General features: G+C 37.8%; 1 protein-coding gene across 4 annotated transcripts in view; it reads left to right on the top strand.

Moving 5' to 3' along the window:
- ITPR2 (inositol 1,4,5-trisphosphate receptor type 2) overlaps positions 1-17,207 on the top strand; it is a 519,313-nt gene that overhangs the window by 392,937 nt on the left and 109,169 nt on the right. For all 4 annotated transcript variants that reach the window (XM_082352042.1, XM_082352040.1, XM_082352041.1 and 1 more), the window contains one exon: positions 13,565-13,672. In XM_082352042.1, coding sequence (XP_082208168.1) covers positions 13,565-13,672 — 108 coding nt within the window. The remainder of the gene's footprint in view (positions 1-13,564; positions 13,673-17,207) is intronic.

Raw genomic sequence — 17,207 nt, 5'->3', positions numbered from 1 at the left:
AGGTGTTGGGTGTCACAGAATGAACAAGTAACAGAAGACATCTGTTTTCAATTCTTTGTCTCTTTTCAGTTTGATTCAACTGATCTGAATCCTGACTTAGAGCTGAAATTCACCTTGCCACCTCATTTCCTCCTTCATTAGGTTTGCCTTTGAAATGCAGAAGTTCACTTAAGCAATAATTCTCTCACTTTTGAGAACCGCTCTATCTAACAAAAACTGACCTGTTTTTTAAGCAGCTGTTGATTAGACAGTTAAACATAGAGACTGCACTAGCATGGTATTTCTCAGTCTGATGTAACTCAGAAATAGAAAGCTGCAGAAACCGGAGGTTGAAACGCTTTCAAGCAACTGAGCTTGAGGTTCCTGAAAATTATCTCGCAGTGCTTCCTCTCAGCTCCCCACACTCCACCCCTGATTTTACATCTGGCTCATCTGTGCACTTCAGATTGGATTCCTGAGCACACTGGCAGGGTGAGAACTGTTGTGAAAATCATCATTAGGATTCCAAGCCTTTAATTAGGCCACTTTCAAATGGCTTTGTCAAGACTACGAGCAAGAGGAAAGCAATTGACTCATTCTTAGAAGAGGTTTATCATAAAGGAGAGTAGAATAGTAATACTGAGCTCTTCACTAAGTCTGGTTGGTTGAGGAATGTCAGGGGCATTAGAAGCACAGACCCTCCAGTAATTCTCTTTGATATGGTATTGTATGTATTACTGTTATTTCACAGCCCGGTAAATTAGACATAAAAAGGTCAAGGGATGTGTACGTGTTCCCATGAAAGGTCAGGGACAGAACCAGAGATAGTCCCTTAGTGTGAAGAATAATCCCACTTATTCCAACAATTACTTTGAGAGCAAGAATTCTCTAAGTTTTCCCAGCCAACCATAAGACCTACTTTAATATGGTCAAAGCCCTCAAAGCGATGGCTTTCTTCACCTCTTGGTGCTTTCCTTGGGGGGAAAAAAAAAGATCACTAGAAACAATGAAAGAATCAGAATACTTTTGAAGAGATAAGCAACGCTATAATTACTAATTTCTTTATGTTATAAGTAAACGACTGCTTTATTCCAGAAAGGAATTAGAACATCTTTTATATACACAAATTGTAATTCAATATTTTCTAAAAATCAATCTCTTTTGGAAAATTAAACACATTTACCATTAAAAATTGAACAAAAACTCTCTGTGCCTGCCATCCACCCATCCATCCAGCTATCCATCCATCCAATAAATATTTATTAAGGAGCTGTTCCATGCTAAGCAGTGTTCTAGTTACATGGGACACAACCGTGAACAAAACAAAATTCCTGTCCTCCCAGGACTTATATTCTAGGCGAGGGAGATACACTAACATCAAATAAATAAAAATTCACACTCAAATTTCATTATTTTAATTGTCATGGAGAAGGATCCTTCTGTTCTGCTAGTGTTTCCCAAGCCACATTTGAAAAATCACTGAGGAGGGGACATGATGGTAAATATCCAGCAAATTTATTTCTAGATGCTTTATTTCTATTATTATTTCTAGATAATAATACTAAAGTATTATTATCCTCTTATCTCTGGGTCTGAAGAAATGCATTACTTCCTCTATGGGAATAGTAAGACCCACAAATTTCAAAGACGTGTCTTTATTTACATCAAATAGAAATAGAGTCTGAAGAAATGTCTGTCATCAGTTCTACAAAACAAAAGCAAAAAACTCCGAATGTACATCATTTTGGGGTTTCCTAGACATCAGCTGCTGCCTTCTTTGTCTTATATTAATGTTTATCTGTATTTCGGGTAAGCTCACTAAACAGGTAGAACTGTTTTTTTTTCTTGCTTTTCACCATGAAATATTTTATTTATTTTGACTAGGACACTGCCAACAATGATTAATATAGAATATTTTTGTATAATACAGATTTCAGAGAAGACGACCTACTTAACATACAGTTTATTTTCATGTAGTTTTTAGTCATTCAGAAAATACTGATGTACATTCTTACATTGACATCAAAAGCAGTTCAGATTTATACTTTGCTAAAGTTTGCATGAAACAATGTAAAATGGCAGGTATTTCCCCTTAAAATGATAAATTCTTAATAAAATACTAATATATATAGCTTCTAAGTATTAAGGTAGGAGAAAGTGTGACCTGTTTTAGTTGAAGAAATGAAACTAAAGAATAAATATGACAAATAATTGTAGGGAAAAGCTTGCTTTAGAAGGTAATTTTGTTCATCTACTCATGAAGATACACTTATAAACTAATTTTATAAACGAATATATTTATTATATAGTATAATTACGTAAACCTTCTAATAAACTTTTTTTTATTTGAATGGGATTTTAGTATAGAACTCTTTTTATTTATTTTTTTAAATTTTTATTGGAGTATAGTTGATCTACAGTGTGTGTTACTTTCTGCTGTACGGCAAAGTGAATCAGTTCTATGTGTACATATATTCACTCTTTTTTAGATTCTTTTCCCATATGTCATTACAGAGTATTGAGTAGAGTTCCCTGTTGCTATACAGTAGGCCCTTATTAGTTATCTACTTTATATACAGTAGTGTGTATATGTCAATCCCAATCTCCCAATTTATCCCTCCTCCCTCATTCCTCTCTGGTAACCATAAGATTGTTTTCTACATCTGTAACTCTATTTCTGTTTTGTAAATAAGTTCATTTGTACCATTTTTTTTAGATTCCACATGTAAGTGATATCACACGATATTAGTCCTTCTCTGTCTGACTTACTTCACTCAGTATCACAATCTTTTTAGGTCCATCCTTGTTGCTACAAATGGCATTATTTCTTTCTTAATGGCTGAGTAATATGCCATTGTATATCTGTACCACATCTTCTTTATCCATTCCTTTGTCGATAGACATTTAGGTTGCTTCCATGTCCTGGCTATTGTAAATAGTGAGTACAGAAATCTTTTTAAAAGAGCAAAGTGAGCTCAGAAATTGGAAGCCATGAGTGATAAGTGACCAGTTTTCTTTTAATTAAATGGAATACTTTTGATATGTCTGATCCCAATTTCAATTTTTTTTGAAAAATGGATTCAGTAAACTACTGTTATTAAGAGTATTTAATAAATGTTTACATTTTTCTTATAGGTTTTTAGAGGAAAAAACTTCTTTTAAAAAAGTTGCTTCTTTTATGTTTAATTTTATATTACAAAAAAGGGGATTTCCTGTCAAGAATATAAGTTGGTCATGGTGATAAAACATATTAAGCATCAGGATTCTGTTAGCAGGATTGGAATCTCCTAGAGGGCTGGTTAAACCAGGTTGCTGGGCCTCACCCGCAGAGTTCACCCCCTGAAGGTGAGGTGGGACCTAAGAAACTACATTTCTCATGAGTTCTCAGGTGATGCTGATATCGCTGGCCTGGACCACATTCTGAGAACCTTTGTATTAGCATGAATATTAGCCATCAGGAGGAAAGCTAGATTCTTCATCACAACAATTTGTAATGCTTCCTGTCACAACCTTAGTACCTAGAAAACTTACTGCTTTCAATCATTTAAAAATGCATTGTTTCTTGCCTTTTTTCCCCCCTCTCCTTCTTTGCCCTGCTTCAGGGGTTGAGCTATCATATTTATTATAATCATTAAAGGCCTTTTATTGATTTTACTATAATTTCAGACAGACCCTCAAGAATAGGAGTCTAGATCATCTGGAAATTAGGAGTTTTAAAAATTTTGGCAAATTTCTTGTCATTTTGCATGTATCTTTATCTTAGTTTGGCCACCATTGTAAAATGGAAATAATAAACTGATCTCTAAGAACCATAAAGAATTTACTTTAGATATTAGTTAAGGAAAAGCTATGTTTTTTAAACTCCTTGGATAACGATGCTCTAACGTAGGGTAATGCTGGCCTTCCAGGATCCCTCTTTCAGTCCTGCAGGGGGAGGGAAGGGACCAGTTCCTTACTTCCCTGTGGTTGCGTGTATGCGGCAGGGATGAGAGAAAACAGTCTTGAGGTCTCATGCTTTCCTTCGGGTCTGGGGTCCTTTGGGCTGGTGGTTTATGAATCCTCCACAGCTGCCTGGCAAGGTGCTTAGGAGTTTGCCCCATCTCTTTCCCAGGGTGCCAAAAGGTATTTCTCAGAATGAACACCCCCTCTGTTCTCTCTTCTGTCCATTGCCAGCTTCCCGGTTGGTCACGCTTTCTTTGGGGCTTTCTCTTTGGATTCTCAAGAACCTATTTGGAAATCCAGAAAAATGAACATTGCCTTTTTTCTCTCTCATTCTGATTAAAGTCCAAATTCTGCTCAAGATAATATGGCTAACTGTGTTTGACTAAGGAACAGGGAAGCCTGAGAAAGAGAAAAAGGGATTTTTTAACTGACTTTTTAAGAAAGACTGAGATTCGTTACTTTTCCCAGCTAACCCATTCCATTACTCTGGTTGGTGGTGAATCAGCACTTTCCTCTGCTTCCCATAGCCCATCTATAATACCCTTCCCACTTCCTGTCATCCTCATCTGACCCCTCCTCCAACTTTCTAATATTATCACCTCCCTTCTTTGGGAAAGGCCACCATTTCCTCCTTGGGAAAGGAGCCCTTCACTACTTAACTTCAGACATGAGGTGAATATTAATGGGGGTTTCCTGAAGCCTGAACTCTGCTGCCTGAAGTGGGAAGGGGGTGCTCCTGTCTACTGGGGGGCCTGAAGCTGATTCTCTTCTAAAGTATCTTAGTGTAAACACCGCCTGCCACGGTGACTGTCTTCTTGTCAAGACCACAGGGCTGAACTGCCTCATGTGAGTAAACCTTTTCTTCTTCTGAACATGGCTTTGACCCTACTCCTAACAGAATAATAATTCTGGCAACCACATGCTAGAAGAAGAGTTATTTCTTCTTTGATCTATTTTCTTTATAAAGGACCTCACAGTCCTGAGAGTAGCTCTGGACAGATGGCACCTTTCCCAAATGGATTCTCTCTAATCCTCCAATTCCTTTTCCAACAGAAGCAAAAAGAATAGGTAAGGATCTCAGTTTATCTTGCCACAGTTAAGAGAAAAATTCCTTTATGGTTTGCATTAGCTTTTGCTATAGATTGAATGTTTATGTCTCACCAAAATTCATATGTTGAATCCTAATGCCTAATGTGATGGTATTAGGAGGTATTAGGAGGTGGGGCCTTTGGGAGGTGATTAGGTCATGACGGTGGAGCCCTTCTGAATGGGATTAGTGCCCTATGAAAGAGGCCTGAGAGAGATCCCTTGCCTTTTCCACCAATGAGGTTATAATGAGAAGACATCTGACTGTGAGGAAGTGAGCTCTCCTTAAACATCGAATCTGCTGGTGCTTTGATCTTGGACTTCCCAGCATCCAGAAATGTGAGAAATAAGTTTCTGTTTATAAGCCACCCAGTCTATGATATTTTTGTTATCACAGCCCGAACAGACTAAGACAGCTTCCTCGGGCTGCTGTAACAAATTACCGCAAACTTCATAGCTTAAAACAGCAGGTTTTTGTTCTCTCACAGTTTTGGGGGCTAGAAGTTCTAAATCAAAGTGTTGGCAGGGCCAAGCTCTCTCTGAACGCTCTAGGGTAGGATCCTTCCCTGCTTCGTCCTAGTTTCTGGTGGTTGCTGGCAATCCTTGGTATTCCTTGGCTTGTATCACTCCCATCTCTCCTGTCATCAGTTGGCATTCTCCGTGTGTGTGTGTGTGTGTGTGTGTGTGTGTGTGTGTGTGTGTATCCAAATTTCCTTCTTCTTATAAGGACACTAGTCATTGGATTAGGGCCCACCAACATCCAGTATGACCTCATCTTGATTTCATTATACCTGCGAAGACCTTATTTCCAAATAAGGTCAGTTTCACAGGTCCTGGGGGTTAGAACTTGAACGTATCTTTTTGGTGGACACAGTTCAACCCACAGAAGTATTCTCTATTCAAACTCCTCACATGGGCATTTAGTGTGACTCCAAATTCTAGTCCCGTCTCCTGCTATCCACCCTCTATGACTTGGTTCATGCAGATCCCTCTCTACATTAGAATGGCTTCTTCATGCCATCCTCCTTCCCCTTCATCATTTTCTCTATTCTTTAAAGCCTTTATTGGATGCATTTCTTACATGATTCCTTTCCTAGCACCACCAACCAAATGTGATTCCTTGTATTTCTGCCCTTGTTTTCCCTCTTTTAATTACATTTCTGTAATTGTTTTAATTCCTCCAACTAGAAAGTAGGTTGCTTAAAAGAAGTGTCTACTTACCTTTATAATCCCACAATAGTTCTATGCTTTGCACATAACAGAATCACAAAATCAGAGAAAAATAGATGTCTTGAAAGTACAAGACTTGTGTATTTTAAGCCTTTTAGAATAGGTGAAAACCTTAGTTTATATCCTCTTTTGCTGATTTCTCTCTGCTTCAAACAAGAAAAGTGTTTGGTATAAAAGCAGTGTACCAAACCTAAGCAGATAAGGCAATTATTCTGACTTCAGGCTGTGGCTCACTTTGTGACCTTTGGAAAGCTGGTAGCCGTGTCAGTTTTACCAATTAATAAAAGTGGAGCTTACATGAAAAAGTTCACAGATGAGAGGTGCCAAAGAATAATTATTGTTGAATAATGTTCAAGTGCAATTGCTTGGTTTTTTCACTCCAACCTTACTTGGACCCAAACTGAAATGAACACTAAAATCCTAATGATAAGAAGACAAATGTGTAATGGTTTAATAAGGGATGCTGCTAAAAATGAAAAACCCAAGTCTGTCATCTTTATTCCCCAGTCTTGGATTTTAAAAACTGCACAATGTTAGTCAAAGACCCTGCTGTAGGTTATATGTGTTTATGTATAAGGTTTGTACTTACAAGTACGTGTATATACATATACATATGTTAATTTCTATTCAGTGTTGTATATGTATTTAACTAAATTACAAATATGTCATAATTAATAATGAGGTACATGATTTTCACTTTTCTTTTCAACATACAGTGAAAGAATCGCTAGCCCTTCTTGGTAGTCCTTTGCTTCATAGGGATGTCTTGATTCTTTTATAAGGCTGACTATCCACCAAAGCTTTTGATCCCTTCCTCACTTATATATATGCTTATATCTGCCCATGATTACATTGCATTTTGTTTTAAAATTTTTCTGTTATGATAGACAACAAATTATCTCAGGGCTAGTTTTTCTGTTTGTAATAATGAGCTAATGAGAGTTCTTTATTGGTAAAATCATTTTGGCATCCCTTACTAAGCAGGTATGACAAATGTAAACCCACATCATATATAAAACAATTGCTACTATTTTGCCTTACAAAGATTGTTGTGGATTACAAGTTTTTCTAGAACCCAGAGATTTCCCACCTATGACATTATCCCTTTTCGCGTTCAGTATTGTTGCCCATGTTCAGATTCTCATTATTACTAATATTGATTGCTGGTTGGTTTTCCAGACTATGGTGTGTTGTGACATCAGCTGATTTTGAGTACTGTGGTGAGGGTCTCTGTCAAGTACAGTTGGATATTGTAATATGGCTATCCTTGATTATTTTAATTAGCTGTTTTCCAGTTTTTCATTAGGATTTTAAATTAGATTTCTTACTGTGATGGCTCTCGACAGATGTGCTATACTTGTCCAGAAACTTATCAAGTGTTTTCACCTTTGGTTTCCAAAGAATGTAATACTAAATGATGCCATTGCATCTTTGGGTGCTGGGGTTGTTTTTCTTTTTTTATGTCATATAAAAAGGTACATGGCAGGTATAGCGGACAAAATGTGGCCGGAGTGAAGACCCCATCTCTAAGGAAAAACTGATATCTCTGGTTGGCAGTGTGGCCATTTTACATGATATTTTTTATAGAATTGCATAAATAGGTGACTAAATCTTTCTTTAAAAAACAATTGGGCATATGTTAATTGGTCTCTGAGAATTTGTACTGTGCTTTTTAGTAAACTATAAATTTGGACCAAGAGAGCTCTATACTGATACCAGTCATTTTCACACATTTCAGAATCAGTGAGATACTCTACTTTTTTTGTATTTTGTCTGTGTAATAGGAATGCTATCCTTGCTTCATAAAGCATTCAATTCAATTCAGCATTTTTTGAGTATCTAGTCCCTTCCTCTCCAAATAGTTTACAATCTAGCAGAAGGGATATAAGTACATGAATAACTATGAGACAAGAAAAAATATTAAAGTATTTTATTTCTGAAAACACTGGGAATTCTATCATCATCTGATATCTAATCAGATTTATTTGGCCTTTCTCTTTTATCAAGGAGAAAACAGAGATAATTTACTGAGATTTATGGGTCCTTGCTCACTTAAGTGCATAATGAATGTCATTCATTAACCCATTTCTTTACTGATTCGACAAATATTTATTTTTGTCTATTTGATGTACCAAGTTCTGTTTTTGACTCTGAGAATGTAGAGGTGAGTAAGACCAGGCGCTCTTCCTCAAGCATGTCACAGCCTGTTGGAGAGAAATAATAGTTACTAAGATACAGTATGAGAAATTATGCTATCTAGATATGTACAGGGCACTATCTGAACACAGAACAAGGAAAAAGAAACTAGGTGACTTTAGTCAGGAAAGGCCATCAGTTACAAAGAATATAAAAGACATCCAGGTAGAAAAAAATGGTACAATTACTTCTTTTCTTTTATTTTAAAAAATTATATATTTCAAATTTTCCAAGATTTGTATAGATTACTTATATAATCCTGAATGAAAATATTATTTTAAATGTTTGAATATGTGAAGGGAGGCCTAGGCATTTTTTAAAGTGCCTTTTAGAGTGCCCCTTATCTGCAATCAACCAAGACAAATGTAGGATCACTTCATTAAGACTGAAGGAAAGAGAGAGGGCCTATCATGTTTCTGTTGAGCAGGATGAAATAAAAATTATTTGTATAGATTTGTACTATTAATTATATCACATAAAATAGCATTAGTGGTTTCTTAAAATAGTTATAGCAATTTTGACACTATAAAGTGACTATAAAGAGGTAAAAGCTTTTTTTTTACAAATGAACTTATTTACAAAACAAAGATAGACTCACAGCAAACTTATGGTTACCAAAGGGGATGGTGGGGGGGGGTGGCGGCGGGTGGAGATAAATGAGGAGATTGGGATTAACAGATACAACTACTATATATAAAACAGATAAACAACAGGGACCTACTGCATAGCACAGGGAGCTCTACTCAATATCTTGTAATAACTTACAATGGAAAAGAATCTGAAAAAGAATATATATATATATATATATATACACATATATAATATATACACACACATATTAACAGTCTATTGTACACTTGAAACTAACACAACATTGTAAATTAACTATACATCAGTTGAAAAAGAAAAAAGAGAAGAAAAAAGAAAAGTGTTTTAATAAATAAATTTAAAAGAAATTATTCAAATTAATGTCTCACCTTGGGAAGCTCTCCATAATTTAAGATTTAAAGACTTACATTCAGTCAATTAAACAAATATGTATTGAGCATCTAATATGTACCAGACACTGTTCTAAGCCTTGGAACAGTGAACAGCAGTGAACAAACCAGATGAAAACCCATGTCCTCTAAGAGCATACGCTTACTTTCTTCAGGGGGAGATAACTAATAGATCAATGATAAAATATGGTATGTTGTAGTGTGTGCCATGGAGAAAAATAAAGCAGGAAATGGAGTTAGATGTTTGGGGGGAGGTGAGGGAGTTGGTCTCTGAAAGCATGGTTATTGCTAAGACAATATTTGGAAGGAGTCCTGAAGTAGGGCTAGGGAACAAGCCATGCGGGGATCCAGAGGAAGAGAATCCAGGCCAAGGGAACCGCAACTGCGAAATCCCTGAGATGGGAACGTGCTTCTCGGGTTGAAGGAACAGGCAGGAGCCCAGTGGGGCTGGGACTGTGGGGAGGGTAGCAGGAGAGGAGTCCAGAAAGGGAGCGGGGCCAGATTCTGTCATCCTTCTTGGCCACGGTGAGGATGGGGCTCAGGCTCTAAATGAGGTGACAGCCGCCCGAGGGTTTGGGGCAGAAAAGAGGCATCATCTGATCAAAAAGATGACACCAGCTCCTGGGTTAAGGCGACTCCGAAAGACAAGGGTGGAGCCAGGAGACCAGGTACGAGGCTATTGCAGAATTCCAGGCGAGAGGAGATGGTGACTGGGACCAGGGTGGTGTGGAGGTGTGAGAAGCAATGAGATGATAGACACTCCTGAAACCTGGTCCTTGCTGATCACTGCTCCCTGCACTCTGTCGGTAAGCTCCATTCCGAGTAGCTCACTCTGACTAGCCCTCCCTAACCGGCCCTTCCTCCTCCCACCTAACTCCCAACACATTTTAAAACCACGTTAGAAACTACAATTCATTGATCCTGTCACCTTTTCATGTCCCTCCTGACTTCATTTCCTTCCTTATTCAGCTTGGATTCCATGGTCCCATATACATTCCTCGCATAGACTCTTAAATTCCACCTCTCTCTTTTTTGTACGTTGTTGACCTCACCCAGCAAAACCACAACCTCATTAATTACAACTCTGCTTACTCCATGTCTGGACCCTGACAGATGAACATCAAGGGACAAAAACACAAAGATGCTTATTGCCCTCACTTTGACCATAGCAAAAGGGGGACCCTTGGGGTTTCCTGACAATCCCATTTTCCAAGTCCATTCACTTTCCCTAGCAGACTGTTCCATACCTTCTCTTCCTCAAATTCCCAAACCTCTCTCATCCTCCTTGTCAGCTTTTTACTCCACTGAGAAAATAAAAGTAACCAGAAAAGAACTACTCTGTGTATCCACCACAACTGCCCACCCGTATTCTCTGCTGACACTGTGGCTGAACTTGTTTCTATCTGAGGCAAGTTCTTCCACTTATATACTAGATCATTCCATTCTCACCTAGTCAAGACATTGCTTTAGCAAATGTTCCATCTCTCTCAAACAAACATGACGTTATAATTGCCATCTTAAAAAAAATCCTCCCTTTTACCCTGTCCCTTTCTCTAGCTACCACCTTATTTCTTGGCTCCCCCCTTAGAGCAACACTCTTCAAGATCTGCCTACATTCATCGTTTGTACTTCTCCTCCTCTCATTCTTACTTAAACTCACTACAGCTAGGCGTTGGTGCCCACCACTGCCTGACCTGCTGTTGTCAAGGTTACCATGACTTCCAAGTTGGTAAACAAGTGACCACTTCCCACTCCTCATCTGATTTGATGCAGATGATCGCTGCCTCCATTTTTTAAAGTTCTTTCTTCACTTGGCTGCCAGGACACCTGATTTCACTGGTTTTGCTCCTACTTCACTGGCCCAACTTTCTCAGTCTGCTTTGCTGATGCCTCTCATCTTTCTAGCCTCTGTCAGAGTTCCTTAGATCTCCTTTCTCTGTCTAAGCTTACTTTAGGTGATCTCACTAAGGTTCATGGTTTCAAATACCAGTCATATACTGATGACCCCTGACATTTAGCTCCAGCCCCAGCCTCTGCCCAGAACTCCTGACAGATGTCAACAGCCTGCTCGCCTTCTCCCTTTGGATGATGTCTAAAGCTTCATGTGTCTAAAACCAAAGTCCAGATACTCACCGCCTGAATATGCTCCTCCTGCATTTTTCCTTAGTAAGCAACATTTCTAAACTTTCAGTTGCTCAGGTCAATAATTTTGGAGTCACCCTGAACTCCTCTCTTTCTCTCATGCCCCAGATCCAATCTGTACGCAAATCATGCCAGTCCATGCTTTGAAGAACTGGCCATTTCTTAAAACATATGCTCATGTGCCTAAATGATTACCATAGTTTTATCCTTTGAAACTCATTTAGATTTTTAGAAACACCTACAAGTCACAACAAGTTTTATGACTGTGGTTTGTAATAAAATCTGTATAATTCACATTTCAGTCAAAAATAAAATGTAAATATAAAACAGGAAATGGCTTTCTTTTTATTTATTTATTTATTTATTTATTTATTTATTTATTTATTTATTTATTTTTGGCTGTGTTGGGTCTTCGTTTCTGTGCGAGGGCTTCCTCTAGTTGTGGCAAGCGGGGGGCCACTCTTCATCGCGGTGCGCGGGCCTCTCACTATCGTGGCCTCTCTTGTTGCGGAGCACAGGCTCCAGACGCGCAAGCTCAGTAGTTGTGGCTCACGGGCCTAGTTGCTCCGCGGGATGTGGGATCTTCCCAGGCCAGGGCTCGAACCCGTGTCCCCTGCATTGGCAGGCGGATTCTCAACCACTGCGCCTCCAGGGAAGCCCCGGAAATGGCTTTCTTGAGTGATTTATAAATATCCCTGAAAGCCAATTCTAAAATAATAGTTTCAAAAATGAGCAACATCAATGGAATGAATAACTTATCAAATTATCACTAACAAGGATGCTGTTTATTTAGTTTTAGTTTTATAGGCTCTGGATTATTGTTTAAAATTTATCTCCATTCTTTATACTTACAATTAACAGTAACATTTCATGAGTAATACAAAGACTTATTTATTGCTCTTTAATGTTGATAAAAGAGTATTGACTCTGGAACCACACTGCTTGCATTCAGTACTGGCTCTATTATTAGATGGAAAACTACATTCTCACAGACAATTTCCTTAAATGGTCTGTGCCTCAGTTTTTCTATCTGTAAAATGAGGATAAGAGTGCTTACCCGAGGATTTCTTCCTAGGATCAAATGCGTTCATGTACTTAAATGTTTAGGATAGTACCTGGCACAGAGTAAGAGATAGGAATGGTACTAGGAATAAAAGAATTATATGGCAGATTCTTTGTTACTAGAAGCCCTCAGGGAACTTGAGGCTTAATAGAAAATCTGAAAGGTTAAAGACATTATGAGGTTTTAGAGATTGTTCAAGACAGCCATAAAAGAGATATCTGAAGGCAATAGGTATTAGTTATCTACAGAGTGAGAGAACTGACCAACAAATGCCATAGACATTCAAACGAGAAAGATTACTTCTATCAACAGCAGGTTAAGATAATTTATGGTGAAATTTTTGTGTTTTAAATGTTCGGTTTCAATTACAATAAAACTGAGATCTGTACTCATAAAGTACCAGTATTGACATATGAACATGTAGAAGCATAGGATTTTAGTACAAACTGCTAACTGTAGAGCTTTGATTAGGTGCTGTAGGAAACATAGATACCTATTTATGTGTATATAAGAAGCTGCCATTTATATTGGTACCACTACCCACTGAACTATCACCGTGTTCATCAAGTTATTTATTATAAGGAGTATCAATTATATATCACTGTGGGCTTTTCTTCTTCCTGGCACAATTATACATTATTGAAGATGTGTATTTAGTCAACAAATAGTAATTGAATACCTACTCTGGGCAAGACACAGTCTTCTCATGCTAAGAAGGTATATCGCCAAATAAAAATGTAAGATTGCTCTAGTGACGTTGTTATTTATGCCTTTCAAATAGACATGCTTTCCTGAAATGGAATTAATTGCCATTAACCCCAGAACTGTGAAGCTATGTATACAAGTGGACAAAGTATTTTCAAAGTTTGTCCCCAGGACAGGGGAAAAAAAAAGTCCTAAAACATTTCTTCCCTCTTTTCCCCTCTAGTTGGCACGCCACAACAAACTCTTGCAGCAGATGCTCAAACCAGGATCCGATCCAGATGATGGTGATGAAGCCTTAAAGTATTATGCCAACCACACTGCACAGATCGAGGTAACCATCTATTATTTCTTGAATGGGACCAACTGTGAAAAGATATGTGTACTTTCTCTTTCAGACCATTTTCATTATTGTTTCCTAGAACAACGAAGTAGAATTGAGTGATGTAAACTGTAAAAGTATATATACCAAAAAAAGAGATGTGAGCAGTGACGTATAAGAAATTCATGTGCACATCTTTCAAAGTTGTCTTTATTTTTTGACCAGAAATATATGTAAATTCTCTTTTATAATTAATAAGGTTGGTTTTTTTTGTTTGTTTTGTTTTGGTCCTGGAAGAGATCATTGCAGAGCAGTGATATTTTAGAGACAGGATTATTATAGTGGATATTATCATTCAAGAAATGGTTTCTTTTTAAAAACTATGGAAAGCTTATTAAAGTAGAGATCTCTGTGTAAGAAAGTATTCAGAAGGATGGGAAAAACGGAAGGCACTAGCAAAGTTTTCATGTTGATAGCATGAGCTTGAAATGGTTTAACAATGTCCATTTCACATTGCAGCAATTCAGTCCCACCCCCGTAAATGAGACCTTATTGAAGGGCTGGTGGCAGTTCAGGAGGTGTGGGTCAACATGGCCTTAATCATTTTGTGTTGTGAGACCCATCTGGCTGTCATTCACTAGCTATGGTATCATTTTGAAACTGGTTGGCAGAGCTAATCAGGCAGAAGTGAGCAGAGTAGTTGACGCCTGTCACTCGTAATTTACATTCACACATTCATTCACTTTGGCAGATATTTTTAGTTTTCAGCAGAGTGCATGATGGCATCACTGCTATTAACCCTCAAGGTACATAATCACTGTACCTTCTTGTTTACTGTTGCCAAACCTTTGCAATCATGAGAATTATTACTTTGTGTCTCAAAATGAATCCCTTGCTCACGTTTATAAACATTAATAGCTTTGGTGGTAGACTTGACTTAGTGCAGTGCATGAGCCGGACCAGCAGCAAAAACATTGCTCACTACATCAGGTGCTTAGGAACTGGGAAGCTGGCAAAGTCAGGAAGCCGGAGAAATTGATACGAATAAATCATCAAACCACCAAGGTTCTGCAGAAGGTCCCAGAGGCCAAAGTACAAAGCCAGTGATTAGAAGAGAATATCAGGAATGGTAGACAGAATGGGCAGGTAGAATAGCAGGTGGGCCAGAGGTAGAGGTTGGGTTAATACTTGTGTGTGAGAGACAGAGGCTGTTATTGAAGCTGGACTTTTATTGGTTCCCAGCAGTGAGGAGAGATTTAGCTGTAAATACATATATTCGGTAAATGTTTACTGAGCCTTTACTCTTTACCAATTACATACACATAGAGAAGGTCATTCTGTGTAGTAATTGTATAAACAAAGACCAGCGAAATTTAGAGAAAATAGTGATTAACTGTGCCTGGGGAATTTCAGGATGGATTTCACAGAGAAGGTTGTCATAAAGTATATATTAAAAGAATAAGTAGAGGTTCCTCTGTACTAAAGTTTGGGCATGGGATTTCAGGTAGAATTAAATGAAGGGAAGGTGAAAGAACATAGGAAGGGGAATGACTCTCTTCAAAAGATTACTGAAGTTGCTGTTTGGAAAAGGGATTGGAAAAGGGAATGAGGCAAAGAATGCAGGTAGATGAAATAGGAAGATAGAAAAGGGAGAAATGGTGGTACTGAAGATGACTTGATTAGAGAAAATAGACACACATATATTATAACACACACACACATATACATATGTAAAGGGCTTGATGCTTGATATTGGATTGCACATGTAAGGTGAGGGAAATACTGGGGAAAATGATGCCCCTGGGGCTTCTGGTTTGAATAAATGAACAGAAATTGGTGTTATGCATGGGGATCCTAGCTTTGGCAGATAAAATGAACAGGAAGATCATTTGTTGATTCTTGGATAAATTGAATTTGAGGTGACTTTGAGGAATGCATTAAGTTGGATATAGAAGTTAAGGGTTCAAAGGAGTAGTCTGAGTTGATGATCTAAATTCTTCGCTTTGACCAATCCTCATGTTCGTTCAAAGACCAGCTCATATGACCTATTCAGAGAGGACTCCCCTCCTTCCTTCAGGCATTCATTAATTTCATCCCACTATGCTCCCACAGCAGTTTGATCATTCTGTTAATGTGTCATGTGGGAATACTGTTAGCTTCTTCTGGGTAACTTGTCCCCTGTTTGAGGCAGAAGCTAGTCTTGATCATCCTTTTATTTCCAAAACTGAACACTGTTCTTGGAGCCTAAGCATAATAATGAGTACTGTTGAAAATAATAGTTTGTCTATATGTTATAGACTCAAAGACCCTGGGAAATAGGAAGGACCTTGTGGGTTACCTAGTCTGTTCACCTATCCAAGGAGGAATTGCTTTATAAGGATCCTGTTTCTGCTTTAAATTCTTCCTGTGATAGTGATCTCACCACTTCAGGAGGAAACATCCAATTTGGAATAACTCCAATAATTAGAAAGTTATTTTTTGATAAAACATGCACTCTAGCCCACTTTTATGTTTGCCTACTGTTCCGAATATTTGCTACCCTGTCAACATGACAGCTTGCCTCTAACATTTGAAGAACCATTGTGATTAGTAAGCAATACAAGCTTTTATAGATAGGGATTCATGTTGTTTTTTCACTTTGAATTTCCCAGGACTCCTCACCTAAGGACTGAATAAGCATTTGTTGAATAAGTATATTTTAAAAAGTATACATTTTTGGCTTTTTACGGTTAACACATTCCCATCTCTTTCAGTAATCCCTCCAGTCTGTCAATGCTCCTTGTAAAATGTAACAACCAAGATCAAACATAACGTGTCCTAAAGGGGCTGAAAAGCTTGGCTTACAGTGATCAGAACATTATTTCTTAAATGCACCCTGAGTTTTTTTTTAAATGTTTGACACTGTTGGATCAAGTAAACCTTTTTTTCCCACACATAGTTGCTTACCATACCAAATAGGTCCAATTCTTCCTTTGTACAATTGATTTTTTTAGCCTATGTTCAAGAATTTTATTTACCACTACAAATTTCTTCTTTGTTTTATGATAGTATTCTAGTATGTGGTCTGTGTATATAACATATCATTTAAGGTAGCTTCAGTTACAAGTAAAAGAATACCAGACTGACAATTTTTTAAACGATAAAAATGTTTGATTATCCCACATAATGGGAAGTCTGGAGGTACCAGTAGTTCTATAATTGATTAAATGACTCAGTGATGTCTTCAAACACTCAGACCTTTTTCATCTCTTCTGCTAAGTCTTCCTTATTATGCTGGTGATATGTCACTTCATGGTTGCAAAATGGCTGCCAAAGTTTTAAGTATCATCACCACCTTTTGTTCTAAGCAGGAAGAAAGATGGTACAGGCAAAAAAGAGCTTTTGTGTTGTGTATTTGATTTTTTGTTGTTATTTTATTTGTCTCGTGTGGCTTTCTGTCTTTTCAGGAAGCAAAATCTTTCCTGGGAGCACCTCGTAACCCCAGGATATTTCTCCTTATGCCTCATTTCCCAGAGCTAGGCTATTTGCTCATCACCATACCAGTCAA

This window comes from Balaenoptera borealis, assembly GCF_965194805.1.
Source record: "Balaenoptera borealis genome assembly, chromosome: 13".
Lineage (NCBI taxonomy): Eukaryota > Metazoa > Chordata > Mammalia > Artiodactyla > Balaenopteridae > Balaenoptera > Balaenoptera borealis.
The sequence above is the reverse complement of the archived record's forward strand: the minus strand, read 5'-3'. Positions and strand labels throughout refer to the sequence as shown.